The sequence below is a fragment of the Chrysemys picta genome, unplaced genomic scaffold, assembly GCF_011386835.1.
Source record: "Chrysemys picta bellii isolate R12L10 unplaced genomic scaffold, ASM1138683v2 scaf319, whole genome shotgun sequence".
Classification (NCBI taxonomy): domain Eukaryota; kingdom Metazoa; phylum Chordata; order Testudines; family Emydidae; genus Chrysemys; species Chrysemys picta.
The window spans coordinates 13,354-37,545 of NW_027053026.1; the positions used below are offsets into that span (position 1 = coordinate 13,354).

A 24,192-nucleotide genomic window follows, 5' to 3' on the forward strand; every position below is an offset into this window, starting at 1 on the left:
TTTTTTTTAACTATAAATATGAGCATTGTTGCTGACATCAATTTTTACAAAGTACTGCACTATACCAACTACGCCAGCCAGCAGATCTGGCTAGGCACACAGGAGAGCAGATACTGCAACTTCTCCAAGTGTGATGCAATGGGCTTGCAGCTTGTGCTTGCAGCTTGTGCCATCATTTACACCTGTGTAACGTGGGCATAAAAAGCTCCCAAATTCAAAGCCTCCACTCATTTACGATGCCATCACTGGTATAATGAGGGGAGAATTCTGATTCTATAGCATTGTGCATCCACCTGGCACAAGCATCAAGGACTACACAAGTGTGAGGCAATGGAGGATCAGTCTCATTGTGCCTGAGTCAGTCACAGGCCTCCTGGAGCAGGGTCTTAAAGGCTCAAATGAACCCTAAATACTTGAAGTAGCCAGTTGGTTTTTGTTCTGGTGGCCATTGGTTTTACGTGTGTGCAAAGGCGAGTATACGTTGTTTGCAACCCTGCAACAAACTTCTGTGGAGGGGCAAATTTCATCCTTGTGATAAAGATTCTGGTGCTTTGACAACTTTTTTTTATTGTTTGTAACAGGTGCTAGATTAATAGTACTTGGAACTAAGAGTCTCTTCCCCTTGTTTTTAATCCCTTTAACAGGTATAGTACAGATATCAGCAGTGAAATCTTCCACATACTGTATCGCCAACATGCTCACAATTTATACTCATACAATTCATGTCCGTGACTGCCGACAACATGTCAATTAGTGCCCAGTGTGATGATGTATTTGGTGATATTAACTTTATTCTGTAGATTTGGACTGAGATTTTATAATCTACACCATGTGAAATGAGAATATCAGCCATCAGATAGGAAATGCTTTCAGTCACTAATGTGGTCATATTAGAACTAGTGACCAAGAGGCGAAAAGGCTCTCCATTCCCAGGAGCCATATAATCTCTCCGTTTTGTAGTATGTAGTAGCTGATTTTTAAAGGTACTCTATAGATAACTTTTTTATAACTGTGTCTTCTGTCTTAGAACACTGACAGATAAACAGAACATCTCAAAAGAATCACTGACTTATTCTGAGAAGATCCAAGAAAAAGGCAAAGAACTCCCAGGTAAGCAAATAAAGGATATTTGTTTGAAAACTTGGGTCATTGCAGCTTGTTTCAGTTGTTCCAGTGATAGTAGGGACTGGAGAAGTCATGATATTCTGCATGATTTATTAAATAGGGAAAGAAACCTGAATTGAGAGAGAAATTTGCATTAGTAGCATATTATGGGTGGTGGTAGCTGCTCCATATTTAAGGTCTGGTTGAGGGATCCTTTTCTCGTAATCTCTAGTGTGTTCATTTGGCCTTTGTATATTCTTGTAAATTGTATTGAATAAAGTTCAAGGCTGGGTGTGACGTGCATGGCTGATGGGATAGGGGGAGTGATGAAGAATGAAAATAAAACTTGAACTGTGGTAAATCAGGATGACTCAAAACTGCTGGAAGGTTTGTGTAAACCCATGTGATCAGACCAATTTCACCAGGCTCTAGAGTGGCCTTCATCTGGTTTGGAGAGAATTACTACATAAAAGTGAAAAAACTAACCTAATTGTAGGCAGAATCTCACAGGGATCCCCTGTTAGCTTTACCACTGCAGCCTGTTCACAAGTTTTGAAATAATAGGAAACCTTATAGGATTGTGTGTGTTAGGCAATAACATTAGGCTGAAAAGATGAAGAAATGGCAATGCTCCACAGCAATCTTATATGCAGATTTTTAGCTACAGAAGCCATTCTAAGCTCACACAAAAGGATTTTTATTTAACAAAGGCATGGACAGCTGGCAGATTCATTCTGTAAAGCCAATTACAAACCAGAATAGTCAAATGTGATCGCTAACTGTCCAATGTTCAGAGTTCAGAAGTATTTGATGGGACCTTTTGGGACACAGATTACATGTATAGATAGTTACTAAGGCTCTGATTTAGCCAAGTACTTGGCATGCGCCTGACTTTAAGCTAGGGTGACCAGACAGGAAATGTGAAAAATCGGGACAGCGGGTGGGGGGGTAATAGGCACCTATATAAGAGACAGCCCCAAATATCGGGACTGTCCCTATAAAATCTGGACATCTGGTCACCCTACTTTAAGCACAAGCTGTCCAAATACCTTGCTGAATCAGGGTCTTATGTAAGTTTTTGTTAGCTTTGTTCTGCCATTTGTGTCAATGAACCTGTAGCAGGGTCCAGAGTCCATGTTAACTTTCTGTTTGACAGATAACAAACTTCATGCTTTGAGATCATACACAAGTACAAGTGCTGAGTCACAAGGCAAGGTTGGGGACTGAATGCTCAAGAATGTTATCAGAAGTTATATAGGAAAAAACTATGACAGTCACATGGTAAGAGAAGAAAGCCTTTAAGAAGGGAGAGTACCACACCCAGTTGTTATGGTCTAGGACTAGGCTGTATACCTAGACAGTAGGAGGGAATCCTGTCTGTTTTCTAGTAGAACACTTTTGTGAGTTTTTCTCTTGTTGTAATCAGTGGACAGTGAAAGTTCAGAACTATAACCTTGAGGGATAAAACTGCTGTTTAAAAGATGGATTCATTTTTTATTGCTGAGCCAACAGATCCATTCCATCTTGTCTACACAATCCCACAGGCTATGGGGCGAGGCCCAGATTTTCATATCCACTGAACCGATGTAAATCCAAGTAACCACTGAAGTCAGTGAGAGTTGCTTACTGGCTTAAAACTTATGTAAGTGGAATGAGAATGGGGTCCAATTCTAACATAATTGGCCTGATTCTCCTCTCATGAATGCCAGTTTTACATTGGTGCAACATAATTGACTTTAGTGGAGTTACTACTGATTTACCTCAGAGTGGGACCAAGATCCAGTTAAAATTTGTCTTAATTGTAAGAAGCCATCCAACTTGACTAATGTAATATTATAAGATTTGTTTTTAACTTATTTGCATCCCTTCCCAATTCCCCTTTTTTCGTAGGGCTACAGAGGTTCTCAAACTGGGGGTCGTGACCCCTCATGAGTCGCAAGGTGGTTACAGTGGGGTCGCGAGCTGTCAGCTCTGTGGGGCTGATAGCCCCAAGCCCTTATTAAATTGAATTACCCTCCCCACATTTTTAATTTATAAGGGCGGGAGGTGTCACACACAGAGGCTTACTGAGTAAAAGGAGTCACCAATACAAAAAGTTTGAAAACCACTGGGCTACTTAATGGCAGAGTCCAAATGAGATATTCTGTAAGGGATTTCTTTATTTCAATGCTTATAGACAACCTTTGCCTTAGTAGTTCACTGCAGTCAGTGAACAATGCATTCTATTATAATTTGCTAATGCTGCATTTTCCCCCACAGGAATAGATATAAGGGGATTTCACATGCTGAAATATTTTCGTACTTTTAGCCTAATTGAAAATGATGTCTGCTGTTTGTTAAATATATTTGCTTTTGGAGGCTAGAAAAACCTCTGTTTAATTTTCCAGGCTACAGGCTTATAAACAGAGGATTGATAAGATAGCAGTAGGGGCTAAAAGGAATGGTGCAGAGACAAGCAGCAACTTAAGGGAAGTATAAGGGCTGGTGAGTACAGAACAGAGTATTCTTTCATGAGGGCCACAGTTAGTAAAAAGGTCTTAAGAGAAATAACACTTTGCCAGCTTGTTAAGCCTCATACTTTGTTGTAGGGGGGTTTATGGTTTTGTTGATCAAACCATATTAGAGGAGAATGGATGGTCTCTTGGTTAAGTCTCAGTTCTGGGAGTAAAAATAATTCAGTTCTAATGCCAGCTCCATCACAGATTTCCTGTTTGAAGCTGAACCAGTCCCACTGGGCCAAATACTGCTCCTATTCAAGTCAATGCCAAAACATGTGTTGACTTTAACAGCCCAATCCTGTTCTGACTGCTCTCTCAGGCCTCAGTTTCCCTTACCATAAAATGGGGATAATTCTTACTCCACAGGTGTGTTATGAGTCTAACTTAACTAAAGCTTGTAACATGCTCTGAGATCCTTGGATGAAAGCTGCTGTAAATATGGGCTTGGCAGAAGTAGATTTGTATTCTTTTATACAGTAGAACCTTGGGAATGGAGGTTGTTCATAACTCTGAACAAAACGTTATGGTTGTTCTTTCAAAAGTTTACAACTGAACATTGACTTAATACAGCTCTGAAACTTTTCTATGCAGAAGAAAAATGCTACTTTCCCTTTATTTTTTTAGTAGTTTATGTTTAAGACAGTACTGTACTGTATTTTCTTTTTTTTTGTCTCTGCTGGCTGACTGTGTACTACCACTTCCAAATAAGGTGTATGGTTGACCAGTCAGTTCGTAACTCTGATGTTCTACTGTAATTTCAATAGAAATATCAATGTTTTTTTAAGCATTTTTTCTATTTTTAAGTTTTCATAGTTGCAGGAACTAAGGGGGGGGGGAAGAGTCAGACAATTATTTAATGACAGATGTTGCATTTGAAAAGTTAAAGCTTTATAACCATTACAATACAAATTATCAACATCACATGTCAAAATAGACAAAATAAATAGCCTTAAATCAGACTCTGATATGTTCTCAAGCATAATTTCTTACTTTGCCTATCTGTAAATTTCAGTGATCATTGATGGAAATATTTTGTCATTGGTTTGTGTGTGTAGGGTGAAATGATGTTTGTTAACATTTATGGATAAAAATTGAATCTTTACACACCTATATAAATGTACAAAGTACTATTATATATGCAGTGCTTTTAATCTTAAAGGCATTTCACAAATTGACAAGCATGTGCATGGGGATATAGTATTTGTGGTCAGAAAAAAACATAATTTAGAGGGCTGTTCAAATTTGTTTTATTGAAACTGTTTTTCACTGGAGAACTTGGTTTTCAGCTAAACGAAATTTTTCATAAAAAAGTATCTGCTTTCCATGGAAAATTATTATTTTTTTTGTTGAAAAACCAACTGTCTGAAAACTGAAATATTTGTATTTGGATCTGCCACTGTGGTGCCTCGAGAGCTGCAGTTAATTTGCCTTATGTCTCCCATTCGCCTCTGGGATCAGGCTTCCATGAATCACTGCCTCCCCACCAGAGGGAGAGACCAGGGTACATCCCAGGAAATTTAATCCAACCAGGGAGCTCAGCCCATAGAGGAGAATGGGGGAGGGGGGGAACATGAGGCACCCAAACTGCAGTTCCTATAAGGCACCGCAGTGGCATATCTGAATCAAAATATTTTGGTTTTCATTATTTTGGGGGTGGAAATCCTTCCTCAGGGGAAAAAAAATTCTGACCAGCTCTAATATGCAGTGAATGATTCAGCCAGCTGTCCCCAGAATCCAGACAAGTAATCTTAATCAGTGTCATGCTTCAGTAGGGAAAAAGTGACGCAGAAAAGTGCCAAAGGGGGCAGGAGCAATCAGAGCTGCAAGAAGAGGGCACAAAAACCTTTCCATCTGCTGCACCAAGGAATTTTAGGCTGCACTTAGTTGTGCTAACCCCTTTGAGATGAAAAGGTCATTTACTTTGCTGATGGGCTCAACGTATTTACATATACAATTTGCTACGTCATAGTGCATTTAAAAAAAAAAAAACAATATGAAAGAGTCGTTTTTTAGTTCCACATTGGTTTCAGTTAGTGCTCTGAGTTCATCACCCGTCTATACCTCTAATACAATTTGATCTTCAGACTATGCATAGTAGTTCTTCAACTATGCGTGGTACTTATTTTGCTTTTCTGAAAATGAATAATCATCTCATTCAGCTGTTAGCCAGTAGTTCCTTCCCAGGCTCTTTCTATGTCACCACGTGCCTCTGCTATGTGAGAGCAGAAAAGTTGTTTTCATTTGCTGCTGCTCTTACAAAGCCATCTAGGAAATGGAATAATCAGCTCCTTTAGAATCCTTTGGTTTATTTCCAGGATGCAGAACTATTTTCAGTTATTCTTTTTCTACAGGCAGTCACATTACAGACACTGAAAGGGTATTCAAGATCACACAGCTATCCTGTATACATGTGTAAGGGACCAGGATGTAGGCAGTCATGTCTAGTGGTCACAAATGGCCTGAAGCCTACCCACCAGGGACAGGAGTCACCAGGCCAGAGTTGGAGGAATTGCAAGGTCAGGTCCCATAAACAAGACTCAGGGTCAGAGTCAGGCCTGGTCAGAGACTGGCATAGACGACACATGGGGTCACATGCACCCCAGATTTCTGCCAGGATGGAAGTTGGGCTGAGCAATGCTAAAGGGACGTGCCTGGGAAAGGCACCAGCCACGAGCACTCCTGCTGAACCCTACTATTTGTCACCCAGAGCAGGGAAGTGAGACTGGACTGACAGCACAGCTCTCCGCCAGAGGGGGCACGGGGAAGTGTGCAGCTACAGTTACCTGCTTGAGTATGTGTCTGGACTAGCCTGCTTGGGGTGCACGGAAGGGAGCTCAGGGAGTCACTTGGGGCAATGGGAGAGGGTTGGCAGTAGGGCCCGGGGGAGCTAGGGGTGGGGTGGGGAGCCCAGGGAGGTAGCAGGGGCCAGGGGCAATGGGTGGGAGTCTGGGAGAGGCAGCAGGGGCTGGGGCAATGGGGAGGTGGGTGGGGAGCCCAGGGAGGCATTGGGGGGCCAGGGATGATTGGGGGATGGGCAAAGGCAGCAAGGGCCAGGGACGATGGTGGGGATGGATGGGGGTCTGGGGGAGGCAGCTGGGGCCAGGGCACCAAAATACAAGTTCTCTCAGGGTGCCATTTTCCCTAAGGCCAACCCTGGCAGGGCTGGTCTTAAGGGTGGGCAATCACCAAAGATGCTATGGTCAGGGGGGTGCCAGGGTCAAGAGGGTGTTGGTGAAGAGTACCTTGGCAGTCACCAGGAAGTTGACCGTGGCAAGGGGAGGGAGGTTCTGCCATTGTGTCCCCCGCCCCCAATCAGCAGTTACCAGTCACTTATGGCTGGAGATCAGAGGTAGTGTCAGGTTAGACTCAAAAGACAGGAATCAGGGTTGAAGTCAGACTGGAGTCAGAGATCAGGCAACAAGGCCAAGTCTGGTGTTGCAGCAGGCCAAGGTCTGTGTGATTACCCAGACAACTTCCTGGGGCAAGTCCTGGGGTTAAGTAGAGGCACTTGGCCAATCAGAAGGCAGCAAGATACAGTCACTCTGGGTCGCATAGGTGGTATTTCCTGCAGCACCTACTCTCCACAATGCTCCCTGACCATGGCCTCTTGGTGGCACTGTGGAAATATTTGCTACCGCAGGCTCTGCAGACCTGGTTTCCAGTCCCTGGGCCTTAGAATATGTCATAGCACTGCAGTGACTCAGCCTAATCTCAGTGAGCCTGATTCTGTTCCCAGTTATGCTGGTGTGAATCAGAAGTAGCCCCACCAAAGCCAGTGTAAAACTTGTACAAGTAAGAGCAAAATGAGTCCCGGTAATGTTCTGAAGGACATTTTAGTTGGTGTGGATAATAAAGAGTGTAATGTGACATTTAACACTTGTTTTTGGAGAACTGTTGAGCTACATACCATGTCTGCAGTGAGTAGAAATTTGGATTATTCTTTTGAGACACGGATCTAGAAGTGTTGCTAACATGTTCTCTTCCCTTAAAGATGTGCTATCTCGGTGAATACAATAGATTAGAAAAAACATATTCTGGCTCTGTATTGCCTATTTTTTCTTCCAACAAGGAATCAATCTGCTCCAGAAGTCCAGCTCTTCTTCACCTGCTTGAAAACCAGAACACAGTATAGTTGTTCTTTCTCCTATATGCTTGTGATATGTAGCAGCAGGAGACCCATAATTGCATAATCAACAACTTCCTAAGTGGCCAACTCCAACAGATAGGAGAAATGAATTAAACTGGCAATAAAGATTATGACTGGTGGAGAAGAAACCCTGAGTCTTGCATCTTGTCAACATAGACATGAGGTTGTATCTTTCAGTGTTCTCCCTGATGGTTCGAGTATATAGTACAAGAGCGTCTATTGATTTAGAATGTCCAACTTGAGCAGATGTTTCATCAAGTTAACTGCTTCCTGAAGTTTCCTGGGTCAGGATTGTTCTGCCCTTGCAGGATGTCAAGATGCTCTTAGGTTTTATGTGTCATCCAATCCATTCAAAGAGCACGGGTATCATGTTGGAAGTCACGAAGAGTTTACGCATTCTGCAAATCATGCTTAATCTTTAGCAGGTATCAGCAATGATTGACACCATTTTATGATTCAATGACTCCAGGAATAGAGACACTTTCCAGATTATGGCACTTCTACAGCAAGATGTAATGGAGGACTCCCCACCCAATTTTTAAATAATTGGTTTTGTAATGAATACCCATAAAATGTCTAATAGTGCTGGATGCTTTAAAAAGAGTTTGACAGAGTTGAACAGGGGACATTGGAATTGTTGTGCTATGAGTGACTCTCTATTGCCTACTTCCTTCTGCTTTTGAATTAGTCTTCAGAACATTGCTTCATAGAGCTGTGTCATAGCCCTCTCTGGAAAGAGCGTCCCAAGTGAAGTGTGGAGGCACAAATCTACTGGAGTCTTGTTGTTTATTCAAAGTAATGTTAATTTGAATTTCCAGTCTTCTCTTTGAATAACACTTCCTATTCTGTTGATATTTGTACAGCAGATAATATGCATTGTTTTTTGCACTAACTTATTACATCAGACTGAAAATAAACATTGCCAGAGCACAGATTCACAATTATGTCTCAGGCAACAATAGACTTTGCAAGAGTGACAGCACAAAATGTAAATGAATAATTGAGGACGAACATTTCTGGGCTGTAAGGGACAACCTTATGATACTATTTTGTACTTCTATTGTGCATCCATGCTTTGAAGATGTCAAAGCATTTTTGAGGTAGGCAAAAAATATTATCTTCATTCTGCAGATATACCAAACCACAAAGAGATTAAACCCAAGGTCACCAGGGCCATCTCTGGCTTTTTTGCCGCCCTAGGCAAAAAAGCCACCCGCCGCCGCTCCCCAGCGCGGCAGGGGAGGGTGCCGAGCCCGGTTGCAGGTACGCAATCCCCGACCGGCCGGAGCGCCGGGGGAGGGCGGAGAGCCCAGCCGGGGCTCTCCGCTCTCCCCGGCGGCCAGAGTGCCGGGAGCAGGGCGGCGAGCCCGGCCGGGGCTCTCCGCTCTCCCCGGCAGCCAGAGCGCCAGGAGCAGAACGGAGAGCCTCCGGCGGCCAGAGCGCCGGGAGCAGGGCGGTGAGCCCGGCCGGGGCTCTCCGCTCTTCCTGGCAGCCAGAGCGCCGGGAGCAGGGTGGAGAGCCCGGCTAGGGCTCTCCATTCTCCCCGGCGGCCAGAGTGCCGCGGGGAGAGCGGAGAGCCCCCGGTGGCCAGAGCTCTAGGGGGAGGGCAGCGAGCTCGCTGCGGCTCTCTGCTCTCTCCGACCGACCGGAGCACCGGGGGGAGGGTGGCGAGCCCGGCTGGGGCCCTGCTCTCCCCGACCGTCTGGAGCGCCGCAGGGAGGGCGGCGAGCCAAGTCGCAGCCCAGCTCTCGGGCCGGAGCGCCCCGCCGTGCCGCCCCCCTCCAGGCGCCGCCCCAAGCACATGCTTGGTGGGCTGGTGCCTGGAGCCGGCCCTGAAGGTCACACACTGAGTTAGTTGGCAGAGCTGAAAGAGAACCTATGAGCCCAGACACACTATAACCACTAGATGATATATTCATATTTTTTATTTTATTATAGCCTGTGGTAGGTGTAACTTGGGGATAGTATTGGTCATTATTCTCCTTGATTTTCCATTTTTCATGACAGTTGAAATTTTTGACATCAATCTTCATTTTGATTACTAATTTCAATGTTTCTGATGCCTTTTACCCAGTGATCTCAAAGCACATTACAAGCTTTAATTAATTACATTTCAACATCTCTGAGGTGTAAGGATTATTATCCTCGGTTTACAGATAGGGAAACTAAGGCACATAGAGGTTAAACAACTTGCTCAAGGATGAAGTGGGTATTCACCCACGATAAGCTTATGCTGCAATACTTCTATTAGTCTTAAAGGTGCCACAGGACCCTCTGTTGCTTTTTACAGATTCAGACTAACACTGCTACCCCTCTGATACTTGAAGGTCATACAGTGTGTCTGTGACAGAACTGGGAATAGAACTCAGATGTCCTTCCCCTACTCTAAAAACTAGATATATGAGCTCCCTTTGTTAGAGATTAGTACCATGTAATAGTTAGCTAAGGACATGAGATAGAGAGAGAGACACAAGGAAACAGTAAAATGAGTGAGGATATTAATATAATAGGCACCACAGAAACTTGGTGGAATGATGATAAGCAATGGGACATGGTAATACCAGGATACAAAATATATAGCATTACAGAGTAGGTCGTGCTGGTGGGGGAGTGGCACTATATGTGAAAGAAAGCATAGAATCAAATAGAATAAAAATCTTCAATGAATCAAACGGTACCATTAAATCTCTCTGGATAAAAATTCTCATGCTTGAATAATAAGAATATAGAAGTAGGAATATACTACCCACCACCTGACCAGGATGGTGATGGCAATTGTGAAATGCTCTAGGAGATTGGAGAGGCTATAAAAATAAAAAACTCATAATAATGGGGGATTTCAACTATCCCCATATTGACTGGATACATGTCACCTCAGGATGGGATGCATAGATGAAGTTTCTTGACACCATAAATGACTGCTTCTTGGAGTAGCTAGTCCTGGAACCCACAAGGGGAGAGGCAATTCTTGATTTAGTCCTAAGTGAAGCACAGGATCTGGTTCAAGAGGTGAATATAGCTGAACCACTTGGTAATAATGACCATAATATAATTAAATTTAACATCCTTATGGAGAGGAGGGACACCAAAGAAGCCCACCACAGTAGAATTTAACTTCAGAAAGTGGAATTACACAAAAATGAGGAAGCTAGTTAAACAGAAATTAAAAGGTAAAGTCCCAAAAGTGAAATGCCTGCAAGCTGCATGGAAACTTTTTAAAAACACCATAGTAGAGACTCAATTTAAATGTATACCCCAAATTAAAAAACATAGTAAGAGGACAAAAAAGTGCCTCCATCATTAAATAACAAAGCAAAATAAGTGGTTAGAGACAAAAAGGCATCCTTTAAAAACTGTAAGTTAAATCCTACAGAAGAAAGTAGCAAGGTGCATAAACTCTGGCAAGTCAAGTGTAAAAGTATAATTTGGCAGGCCAAAAAAGAATTTGAAGCTAAAGACGCAAAAACTAACAGCAACATTTTTTTAAGTACATCAAAACCAGGAAGCCTGCCAAACAATCCGTGGGGCTACTGGATGATCAAGGTGCTAAAGGAGCATTCAAGGAAGATTAGGCCATTGCGGAGAAGCTAAATGAATTATTTGCATTGGTCTTCACTGCAGAGACTGTGAGGGAGATTCCCACACCTGAGCCATTCTTTTTAGGTGACAGATCTGAGGAACTGTCCTAGACTGAGGTGTCAGTAGAGGAGGCTTGGGAATAAATTGATAAATTAAACAGTAATAAGTCACTAAGACCAGATGGTATTCACTCAAGAGTTCTGAAGGAACTCAAATATAAAATTGCAGAACTACTAGCTGTGGTATGTAACCTATCATTTAAATCAGACTCTGTACCACATAACTGGTGGATAGCTAATGTGATGTCAATTTTTTAAAAAGGCTCCAGAGATGATCCTGGTAATTACGATAAATCAAGAAAGAACAGAATTAACAGACACACAAATAAACACAATTTGTTGGGGAAGAGTCAACACGGCTTTTGTAAAGGGAAATCATGCCTCACCAAATACATTAGAATTCTTTGAGGGGGTCAACAAACGTGTGGACAAGGGTGATCCATTGGAAATAGTGTACTTGGATTTTCAGAATGCCTTTGACAAGGTCCTTTGCCAAAGGCTCTTAAGCAAAGTAAGCAGTTATGGGTTAAGAGGGAAGGTCCTCTCATACATCAGTAACAGGTTAAAAGGAAACAAAGGGTAGGAATAAATGGTCAGTTTTCAAAATGGAGAGAGGTAAATAGTGGTGTCCCCCAGGGACCTGTACTGGGGCCAGTGCTATTCAACATATTCATAAATGATCTGGAAAAAGGGGCAAACAAAGAAGTGGCAAAATTTGCAGACAATACAAAATTACTGAAGATAGTTAAATCCAAAGCAGACTGCAAAGAGTTACAAAGGGATAAATGCAAAGTAATGCACACTGGAAAACATAATCCCAACTATACATACAAAATGATGGGCTCTAAACTATCTGTTACCACTCAAGAAAGAGATCTTAGAGTCATAGAATCATAGACTTTAAGGTCAGAAGGGACCATTATGATCGTCTAGTCTGACCTCCTGCACAACGCAGGCCACAAAATCTCACCCACCCACTCCTGTATCAAACCCCTATGTCTGAGCTATTGAAGTCCTCAAATTGTGGTTTAAAGACTTCAAGGTGCAGAGAATCCTCCAGCAAGTGACCCGTGCCCCACGCTGCAGAGGAAGGCGAAAAAACCCCAGGGCCTCTGCCAATCTGCCCTGCAGGAAAATTCCTTCCCGATCCCAAATATGGGGATCAGCTAGCGTGGGCAAGACTCACCAGCCAGACACCCAGGAAAGAATTCTCTGTAGTAACTCAGATCCCACCCCATCTAACATTCCATCACAGGCCATTAGGCATATTTACCACTAATAGTCAAAGACCAATTAATTGCTAAATTAGGCTATCCCATCATATCATTCCCTTCATAAACTTATCAAGCTTAGTCTTGAAGCCAGATATTTCTTTTTCCCCCACTGCTCCCCTTGGAAGGCTGTTCAAGAACTTCACTCCTCTGATGGTTAGAAACCTTCATCTAATTTCAAGTCTAAACTTCCTGATGGCCAGTTTATATCCATTTGTTCTTGTGTCCACATTGGTACTGAGCTTAAATAATTCCTTTCCCTCCCTGATATTTATTCCTCTGATATATTTATAGAGAGCAATCATATCTCCCCTCAGCCTTCTTTTGGTTAGGCTAAACAAGCCAAGCTCTTTGAGTCTCCTTTCATAAGACAGGTTTTCCATTCCTCAGATCATACTAGTAGCCCTTCTCTGTACCTGTTCCAGTTTGAATTCATCCTTCTTAAACATGGGATACCAGAACTGCACCCAGTATTCCAGATAAGGTCTCACCAATGCCTTGTATAATGGTACTAACACTCCTTATCTCTACTGGAAATACCTTGCCTGATGCATCCCAAGACCGCATTAGCTTTTTCCATGGCCATATCACATTGGCGGCTCATAGTCATCCTGTGATCAACCAATACTCCGAGGTCCGTCTCCTCCTCTGTTATTGTCATTGTGGATAGTTCTCTGAAAACATCCACTCAATGTGGTGCAGCAATCAAAAAATCTAACGGAATATTAGGAACCATTAGGAAAGGGATAGATGATAAAACAGAAAATATCATAATGCCACTATATAAATCCATGGTACTCCTACTTCTTGAATACTGTGTGCTCTTTTCATAGAATCATAGGACTGGAAGGGACCTCGAAAAGTCATCTAGTCTAGTCCCCTGCACTCATGGCAGGACATTCACATAAAGAATCGGACACATCAGAAAAAGGCAGACAAATAAACAGTGACAAGTTTTTAAAGTGCTTGTACACAAATGCTAGAAGTCTAAATAATAAGATGGGTGAACTAGAGTGCCTCGTGATAAAGGAGGATATTGATATAATAGGTATCACAGAAACCTGGTGGACTGAGGACAATCAATGGGACACAATCATTCTGGGGTACAAAATATATCGGAAGGACAGAACAGGTTGTGCGGGGGAGGGAATGGCACTATATGTGAAAGAAAATGTAGAATCAAATGAAGTAAAAATCTTAAGTGAATTCACATGTTCCATAGAATCTCTATGGATAGTAATTTCATGCTCTAATAAGAATATAACATTAGGGATCTATTATCGACCACCTGACCAGGACGGTGATAGTGATGATGAAATGCTAAGGGAAATTAGAGAGGCTATCAAAATTAAGAACTCAGTAATAGTGGGGGATTTCAATTATCCCCATATAGACTGGGAACATGTCACCTCAGGACGAAATGCAGAGTCAAAATTTCTCGATACTTTAAATGACTGCTTCTTGGAGCAGCTGGTACGGGAACCCACAAGGGGAGAGGCAACTCTAGTTTTAGTCCTGAGTGGAGCGCAGGAGCTGGTCCAAGAGGTAACTATAACAGGACTGCTTGGAAATAGTGACCATAATACAATAGCATTCAACATCCCTATGGTGGGAAGAACACCTCAACAGCCCAACACTGTGGCATTTAATTTCAAAAAGGGGAACTATGCAAAAATGAGAGGGTTAGTTAAACAGAAATTAAAAGGTACAGTGACTAAAGCGAAATCCCTGCAAGCTGCATGGGTGCTTTTTAAAGACACCATAATAGAGGCCCAACTTAAATGTATACCCCAAATTAAGAAACACAGTAAAAGAACTAAAAAAGAGCCACCGTGGCTTAACAACCATGTAAAAGAAGCAGTGAGAGATAAAAAGACTTCCTTTAAAAAGTGGAAGTCAAATTCTAGTGAGGTAAATAGAAAGGAGCATAAACACTGCCAAATTAAGTGTAAAAATGTAATAAGAAAAGCCAAAGAGGAGTTTGAAAAACGGCTAGCCAAAAACTCAAAAGGTAATAACAAAATGTTTTTGAAGTACATCAGAAGCAGGAAGCCTGCTAAACAACCAGTGGGGCCCCTTGATGATCGAGATACAAAAGGAGCGCTTAAAGACGATAAAGTCATTGTGGATGTAAGCAGAGTCAGGATGAGCTCTACCCTGACATCTGGTGGTGAATTATGGCGAGTGTGGAAAAGAACTCCAGGGGCTAATCTTGTTTGCATAGGCACACCCACCCGTCTGGCATGAAACAACAGCAACTGAAAGTGGTTACTTTGGCTGGTGTGGGATCCCCAGTTTCTCTGTTATTGGGGCAGGAAGAATAAAGTTTTATTACCCTGATTCTGTGAATCAAGGCCAGTGGAACTGTTGTATGACAGAAGGACTGAGTGAGTCCTTCACCATTACCTAAATAGCACTTGCGTGACAAGGGGCATGGGTTATAAAGCTCAGGGAATTGAAAGAGGATGGGGACAGGTATTTGTACCTGATAGTATGGCTACCCTTCCTCCCTCTGAGGGCTTGAAACACCAATTGCACTACCTCCTCTCTCCACTGTTGAATGTCAGAGCTAACTTTGATTCCATTAGGAGTCTAGTTACAGGCTGCTGAGCTGAATTCACTTTGGGCCAATGGTGCACCAGCACTGGGGCTCCCCTACTCTGAGCTGAAATCACAAAAGAGTTAAAGTTATAAAGTGCTGTGTTAGCTAGTGGGGGAGCCTGAAGCTATATTGCTAAGCAGCTGGCGGAGCAATTTGTGGGGATGACTGGAGGAGCAGCGAGCGGTGCAGAGCCTTGCGGGGACGGTTGGAGCGGCCCAAGGAATGGTGAGTGGAGCTGTTTGCGGGGATGGCTGGAGCGGCTCACAAGTCGGTGAGCGGAGCGGAGCAGCTTGTAGAGCGGAGCGGTTTGTGGGACGGCAGGAAGTGGACTGGCTCGTGGTGAAGGCTGCGGCGGAACCCCACGGAGAGACGGCCGGCCTTGGATCACGTAAGGTGCCCCTTAACACCCTGCGTGCCCCCCTTTTACTCTGGGGCTGCACTGACCAGGGACAGAGACTTTGGGGGTTGTGGGACTTTTGGGACTTTGGGCAGTTGCTGGACTCAACAGACTTTGGGGTTGTTGGTCTTTGGGGACTCTGGGTGATTTTTGGGTTGCTGGATTCAAGAACCAAAGGGGAAGGACACAGCCCAATTTGCTGGGGTGGGTTTTTTGCTCATGGTTTGTGTTATGAATCCTGTTTGTGGTGTTTTTCCAATTTAATGCTGATGTCGTTTACCTCATTTTATTAAACATTTTCTGCTACACTCAGACTCCGTGCTTGCGAGAGGGGAAGTATTGCCTCTTAGAGGCACCCAGGGGATGGTATGTAATTGTCCCAGGTCACTGGGTGGGGGCTTGAGCCGGTTTTGCATTGCGTTATTGAAACTGAACCCCTAGATACAGAACCCGGCCCTTGTTGCTGCCAACTTAGATGGGCAGAAGGGTTACATGGAGAAACTAAACGAATTCTTTGCTTCAGTCTTCACGGCTGAAGATGTTAGGGAGATTCCCAAACCTGAGCCGGCTTTTGTAGGTGACGAATCTGAGGAACTGTCACAGATTGAAGTGTCACTAGCGGAGGTTTTGGAATTAATTGATAAACTTAACATTAACAAGTCACCGGGACCAGATGGCATTCACCCAAGAGTTCTAAAAGAACTCAAATGTGAAATTGCAGAACTATTAACTAGGGTTTGTAACCTGTCCTTTAGATCGGCTTCTGTACCCAACGACTGGAAAATAGCTAATGTAATGCCAATATTTACAAAGGGCTCTAGAGGTGACCCTGGCAATTACAGACCGGTAAGTCTAACGTCGGTACCGGGCAAATTAGTCGAAACAATAGTAAAGAATAAAATTGTCAGACACATAGAAGAACATAAATTGTTGGGCAAACGTCAACATGGTTTCTATAAAGGGAAATTGTGTCTTACTAATCTATGAGAGTTCTTTGAAGAGGTCAACAAACATGTGGACAAGGAGGATCCAGTGAACATAGTGTACTTAGATTTGCAGAAAGCCTTTGACAAGGTCCCACACCAAAGGTTCTTACGTAAATTAAGTTGTCATGGGATAAAAGGGAAGGTCCTTTCATGGATTGAGAACTGGTTAAAAGACAGGGAACAAAGGGTAGGAATTAATGGTAAATTCTCAGAATGGAGAGGGGTAACTAGTGGTGTTCCCCAAGGGTCAATCCTAGGACCAATCCTATTCAAATTATTCATAAATGATCTGGAGAAGGGGTAAAAAGTGAGGTGGCAAAGTTTGCAGATGATACTAAACTGCTCAAGATAGTTAAGACCAAAGCAGACTGTGAAGAACTTCAAAAAGATCTCACAAAACTAAGTGATTGGGCAACAAAATGGCAAATGAAATTTAATGTGGATAAATGTAAAGTAATGCACATTGGAAAAAATAACCCCAACTATACATACAATATGATGAGGGCTAATTTAGCTACAACAAATCAGGAAAAAGATCTTGGAGTCATCGTGGTTAGTTCTCTGAAGATGTCCACGCAGTGTGCAGAGGCAGTCAAAAAAGCAAACAGGATGTTAGGAATCATTAAAAAGGGGATAGAGAATAAGACGGAGAATATATTATTGCCCTTATATAATCGATGGTATGCCCACATCTTGAATACTGCATACAGATGTGGTCTCCTCATCTCAAAAAAGATATACTGGCACTAGAAAAGGTTCAGAGAAGGGCAACTAAAATGATTAGGGGTTTGGAACGGGTCCCATATGAGGAGAGATTAAAGAGGTTAGGACTTTTCAGCTTGGAAAAGAGGAGACTAAGGGGGGATATGCTAGAGGTATATAAAATCATAAGTGATGTGGAGAAAGTAGATAAGGAAAAGTTATTTACTTATTCCCATAATACAAGAACTAGGGGTCACCAAATGAAATTAATAGGCAGCAGGTTTAAAACAAACAAAAGGAAGTTCTTCTTCACACAGCGCACAGTCAACTTGTGGAACTCCTTACCTGAGGAGGTTGTGAAGGCTAGGACTATAACAGGGTTTAAAAGAAAACTGGATAAATATTCATGGAAGTTAAGTCCATTAATGGCTATTAGCCAGGATGGGTAAGGAATGGTGTCCCTAGACTCTGTTTGTCAGAGGGTGTAGATGGATGGCAGGAGAGAGATCACTTGATCCTTACCTGTTAGGTTCACTCCCTCTGGGGCACCTGGCATTGGCCACTGTTGGTAGACAGGATACTGGGCTAGATGGACCTTTGGTCTGACCCAGTACGGCCATTCTTATGTTCTTATATGTTTTAAGTATTATCTGAACCAGGGGTTGGCAACCTTTCAGAAGTGGTGTGCTGAGTCTTCATTTATTCATTCTAATTTAAGGTTGTGCATGCCAGTAATACATTTTAAAGTTTTTAGAAGGTCTCTTTCTATAAGTCTATAATATATAACTAAACTATTGTTGTATGTAAAGTAAATAAGGTTTTAAAAATGTTTAAGAAACTTCATTTAAAATTAAATTAAAATGCAGAGCCCCCTGGACCGGTGGCCAGGACCCGGGCAGTGTGAGTGCCACTGAAAATCAGCTTGCATGCCGCCTTTGGCACACATGCCATAGGTTGCCTACCCCTGATCTAGACCATTCCTGACAGGTGTTTGTCTAACCTGCTCTTAAAAATCTTCAATGATTTTTGGTCACCCCATCTCAAAAAAGATGTACACCTCTACCCTGATATAATGCGCTTGGGGAGCCAAAAATCCCTACCGCCAGGGCCGGCTCCAGGCACCAGCCCTCCAAGCAGGTGCTTGGGGCGGCACCTGGAGGGGGGCGGCGCTCACCCGGGGAGAGCGGGGGCCGCGGCCAGGCTCGCTGCCCTCCTCCCGGCGCTCCGGTGGGTCAGGGAGAGCCAGCCCCGGCCGGGCTATCCGCCCTCCTCCCGGCGGCACTCCAGCTGTCGGGGAGAGCAGGGCCTGGGCCGGGCTTGCCGCCCTCCCCCTGGCGCTCCGGCCACTGGGGAGAGCGGGGCCGCGGCCGGGCTCGCTGTCCTCCACCGGCGCTCTGGCCGGCCGGGGAGAGCGGGGCTGCGGCCAGGCTCGCTGCCCTCCTCCCAGCGCTCCGGCCGGTCGGGGAGAGCGGAGCCGTGGCCGGGCTTGCCGCCCTCCTCCCGGTGCTCCGGCCAGTCGGGGAGAGCGGGGCCCCAGCCGGGCCCGCCGCCCTCCCCCCAGTGCTCCGGCCGCCGGGGAGAGTGGAGCCACGGCCGGGCTCGCTGCCCTTCCCCCGGCGTTCCGGCCGGCCGGGGAGAGTGGGGCTGTGGCCGGGCTCAGTGCCCTCCCCTGCTGCGCTCCCCGCTGGGGCGGGGGGTGGGCAGCGGGAGGCTTTTTTGCCTGGGGCAGCAAAAAAGCCAGAGCTGGCCCTGCCTACCGCGTTATTGGTGAAATACTGTTATATCAGGGTAGGGGCAGCAGGGCTCCAGCGGTGATTTAAAGAGCCCGGGGCTCCAGCCGTGGGGAGCCTCAGGCCCTTTAAATCACCGCCAGAGCCCCGCTGCCGCAGCCCTGTCTTATGTCGGGTCACGTTATAGCGGGGTAGAGGTGTATTAGAACTGGAAAAGGTACAGAGAAGTGCAGAAAAATAATTAAGGGTATGGAACAGCTACCGTATGAGGAGAAATTAAAAAGATTGGGACTTTTCAGCTTGGAAAACAGACAACTAAGAAGGGATATGATAGAGGTCTACAAAATCGTTAATGATTTGGAGAAAGTGAATAAGGAAGTGTTATTACCCCTTCGCATTGTTGTCAGATGCTACTGGTGTGGTGTTCTGCTTTCTCCTATGTTGATATCACTCGGCTGCGTGCGTGTGTTCCCTCTGTGTGCTGCCCCAGCTCTGCGCAGATAGCTGACACAGCAGACCCGAAGAGGACCCCCAATAACCAGTCTAGTAAGATGCAAAGTCACGTCGACTAGGTTTATTGCGACCTTGGACACAATTGCAGTTCCCCATAGATTACTTAGTCTACCGGGCATACTATGAGAAAGTGCCTCTTGGCAATGGACCCGGCTCAGTGGCGGGACTTTCCACTGCCCCCTCGGCCGGACAAAGACATCCACTCAGGGATGCATTCTTATACGCAGATACAAACAAGTTACACATCACTCCTGACGTATTGAGGTGCAACCCCTCTACGCAGCAAGGTACAACCCCTCTACGTAGTAAGGTGCCGCCTCTCACCTTGTACATGTTGGTTCGAACAAAACAACACTATCCATCATATTCCCCTTTTGGCCCTGTCATTGGGATGGGTCAACCTGTTCCTTGTTGTGTGTGGAATATACAAGTATGTGAATGTTCTGATATCTGGTGTCCAGTACCTTTTAGGTATGTCTCTTTTTGCAGCATCAGCCCTTTCCTTGCCAGCTTCTGTGAGCAGGGCCTGCCTCTGGCTCACAGCTTAACTTTGCTTTATGTTAGCAAAGTCTTGACCATTACTTTAGTTCAGGCCTTAGGCCTCATACCAGGCCGCTGATACCAAGGTTTATATCTCAGGGCCTCCTGTTACTACACACATAACACAAGAGACAGGGGTCACCCAATGAAATTAAGAGGCAGCAGCTTTAAAACACAGAGAAGGAAGTACTTCACACAATGTACAGTCAACCTGTGGAACTCATTGCCAGGGATGTTGTGAAGGCCAAACGAATAACGGGGTTAAAAAAAGAATTGGATAAGGTCATGGAGGATAGGTCCATCAATAGCTATTAGCCAAGATGGTCAGGGATGCAACTCCATGCTCTGGGTGTCCCTAGCCTCTGATTGCCAGAAGCTGGGAGTGGATGACAGGGAATGGATCACTCGATGGTTGCCTGTTCTATTTATTCCCACTGAAGCACCTGGCACTGTCTACTGTCGTAAGACAGGATACTGGGTTAGATGGACCATTGATCTGACTCTGTATAGCTGTTCTTATGTTCTTATATAAATTTAAATGACACAGTTGTGTGGTGCTGCCTTATGATTAATGTGGGATATGCTAGTTAAATATTATGGCAGGGGTTACCAGCTGGTACTGTTACACATAGTCTTACAAGATTTTTTTCTTAGAATGAGAGCAAATTTCTAATCAAGAAATGCTGTATTGTTGTGTTGTTTTGTTATGTAGTGGTCCTTTGAGAGAAACTGTGGCAGATAACAGACAGTTTTCATTCTGCTTTACTCTCTGTTTGGAGCCAATTCCTGAGAGAGTAGCTTCCTGGGAACTGGATATTGGTGTATCTGCTCCTGCCAAGCAGGAGGTGACACTGGTGTCAGAAGTAATACACTGTTCTTGGAAGAAGAAGAAGAAGAAACTGTATATTAAATTAACACTATGGCAAATGACTAACTTTTTAGCAATGTTTAACACTTTTCAATCAGTGATTGCTGACTTCTCTTTCAGGCCTCACGGCCTCCTTCAGTGACCTTTCACTTCTTGTGAACTTGAAAAGTCTCATTAACTTAATTTCCTGTGCAGTCTTTCTTTCTTCTCTACTTTTACCTTTATCTGTAAGTTTTATCATTCTCTACAGCTGGGCTGGATCCTCTGGTCTGATTAAGTTGGGCTCAGCATGGAACCAAGGAGCAAAGTCAGTTTTATGCTACCGTTATGGCTCCTCAATCCATATATCTCAGTTGTACCTTATTTAAAGAGACATTGCTCATTTTAGTTCCCAAGCTAGCTATGCTGCATCCTATTTGGTGTCCCCTTACTTTTATTGCTGAAAGTTATTTATATCAGAACTAAAGAATCATGGAACTGAAGTTATAGCCTGTTTACACTTATTTTGAAGTATTTATAACAAAAATTGCTAGCTGAGTGTTAGGATTTATAATAATTCATGCCAAATAGCAACCTACTGTTTACTGGCCTGTGCCAGTCGTAACCTAGTATTAAGAAGAGAGCAGACTGATTTCCATTCTCTGAATCTTGTTTGATAGTATATAAAAAACAAAATGAGTATCAGATACTTCCTCTTAGAGTTGACTCCAATTCCAACTGACATGAAATAGCTCCTGTTGAGGAGGCTGTGATGCTGGCAGGCCATCTGCCAGCCACACTGCAGTCATTAGCTAAGACCTTACAAACTCATAGCTGGAAACCAGATCAGTTCACCTGTATGTTAATTTTGCTCAAAATAGGTATTACTCTTATAAAAATATATTTAGTATTTAGACTCTATGAAATGATTGTAAGTTGCTGCATGCATTAATCTCACATATAATGTCAGTATTCCATGCTATAAAAAAACATGTACGTTTTGCTTTATGACTTTGAGAATGTTTGCTCTGAACTTGTGAACCCAGGCATGGGACTTGTTCCCTGCCCTTCCAAAAGGATTATCAAAATCAGTTGGGCCATCAAGGAACATTGCAATAAAAAAGATTGATTAATGGCCCTATTGCACCAGGAAGTGCTATGTGCCCTGTGTCTTAGAAGCTGAATGAAAGAAATAAAACAAAGTCACATGAAAATTTTCCATCTTTTTGGCTGTTTGAACTCTGACAGGGCTAGAGACACCAAACTGAAAACAGAGATCCCCTGGGGCTGCCTCTTGGGTCCACCCTGAAAGAGACTTTGAATTGACAGATCACTAAAACTCTGGCACTCTTAGGATTTAGATAACTCATTTGTGAGTATATGTTTGTTTGCTTTAACCTGCAAATAGCTTTCTTATTTCTTTTTCCTAGTTAATAAACCTTTAGATAGTTTTTTATGGGATTGGCTATCTGTGTTGTCTTCGGTGTAAGATCTAGAGTACCAGTTGATCTGGGGTAAGTGACTGGTCTCTTGGGACTAAATGTGATGTGATCTTTGGTGTAAGTGACCATTTATCACTAAGTCCCATCTGTCTCAGTGGAAAGATAGACTGGGGCGTCTAAGAGGACTGTCTGTGACTCCGTGGTAAGACTGGTATAGTGATCCAGGAGTTTACAGTTTTTGTTGGCTTGGTAAAATCTAATTATAGAATACACCACCAATTTGGGGAGTCTGCCCTGTTTTCTGACACTCTGCACTGAGGTAGGCACTCACAGCTGTGAGCTACTCCAGACAGCATGACAGAGGCATTGAGGTATGAGTGTCCACAGACTATATTTCATTGATGACAGTATGTTCTAGTTCACTTAAATTATCATCCAAAGGACCATAATGGGCATCAGAGGATAAGTCAGGTCTCCCAGGAATAACTGGACCTATGTCTACACCATTAATGTCCACAGTAGTCCTCAGTCCTTTTCCCATTAATTTAAATAGAACTGACTTCTGAAAGATCCTAGCATTGTGGACCCTTCTAGACCAGCCTGCACTTACGTCTGTAAACCTACTGCAGTGGTCAACCAGGTCTTGAAGCACCATGGTTAAATACCCCTTTCTTGATAATAAATTCTGCATCCTGACAGGAGGGGGCATGCTGGAGTGTTTGTATCAAATGATAGGCACATAGGTTCTGTCAGTTGCCCCAGAAGAGTTTGGGAACCCATGTATCCAAAGCCATCAATAATCTCTGGAGCACTACCCAGCTTTGTCCTGGCTGGACAGCACCTTATCAGTGGCATAGGACCTGCATGAGAATGGCCCCAGCATTTGATCTCCCCATGCTAAACTGGCTGGCTACAGACCGGTAGCATTCTGGGGTGGCCAGTTTCCAGATGGCAATGGTGACCTGCTTCTCTATGGGTATAGAACACTGCATGTTGGTACTATAGTACTTGTAGCTGCAGCTCTGGGTCACTTCTGCACAGATCACAAAAAAGGTAGTCCTTCCTACCCTGAAGTTCTCTCGCTACAGCTGGTTGTCCCAGGTCTGCAGAATGATCCTCTCCCACCAATCCATGCTGGTTTCCCAGGCCCTGAAACAGTGCTGAATGCCACGTGGCGGATCCAGGAACCAGTATTTCTAGTTCCAACTACTTGGCATTGTCCTATTCTTCTTCATCCTGCTGCCATCGCCTCAGGGTGTTCTTCTGCAGCTGGAGAAGCTGCTGCAGCTGCCATAGAATAGTCTCCTGCTCCCACATAATCTGCTCAGTGGTGTCTTGGGCAAAGTCCGCTGCTGAATTTGTCTGGCTTTGACTGCTGTAATACAGCCCAACCAGCCTCTGCATATGTGCTTGTCACCATAACAGTACAGAGCATTGTTGGGTCCATGCTAGAAGATAGCAATTAAAAAATGGTGTGAAACTGCCCAGAAAGGATGTATGGGGGGAAGACAGTGGAAACATGGGATTTAAAAAAAAAAAAGAAATCACCTGGCTTCGCACAAATCACAGCGAAAACAATTCTAGGATGCATGTTGGTCAGCTGCGAAATAAAGGACCATGGGATACTCACCGAGGACACTATGCCCTTAGTTCTCAGCAAACCACTGCCATATATTCATACCATGTGAGTTGAAAATGGAACAGGTGTTCTGTGTGCACACTATAAGTGTGACTTACATTCTGTGACTTACCTGACTCTTGTCAAAAAGCTTTCA

The 24,192-nt window shown here is 43.9% G+C and overlaps 1 protein-coding gene across 6 annotated transcripts in view; it reads left to right on the forward strand.

Moving 5' to 3' along the window:
- Positions 1-24,192, forward strand: part of LOC101949754 (long-chain-fatty-acid--CoA ligase ACSBG1) — a 65,104-nt gene that overhangs the window by 8,706 nt on the left and 32,206 nt on the right. For 3 of the 6 annotated variants that reach the window (XM_065579464.1, XM_065579467.1, XM_065579465.1), the window contains one exon: positions 1,028-1,110. In XM_065579464.1, the coding sequence (XP_065435536.1) occupies positions 1,028-1,110 (83 nt within the window). Of the gene's footprint in view, positions 1-1,027; positions 1,111-3,491; positions 3,589-22,223; positions 22,348-24,192 lie in introns of all 6 variants that reach the window. The other 3 variants (XM_065579466.1, XM_065579468.1, XM_065579469.1) reach the window with 2 other exon arrangements.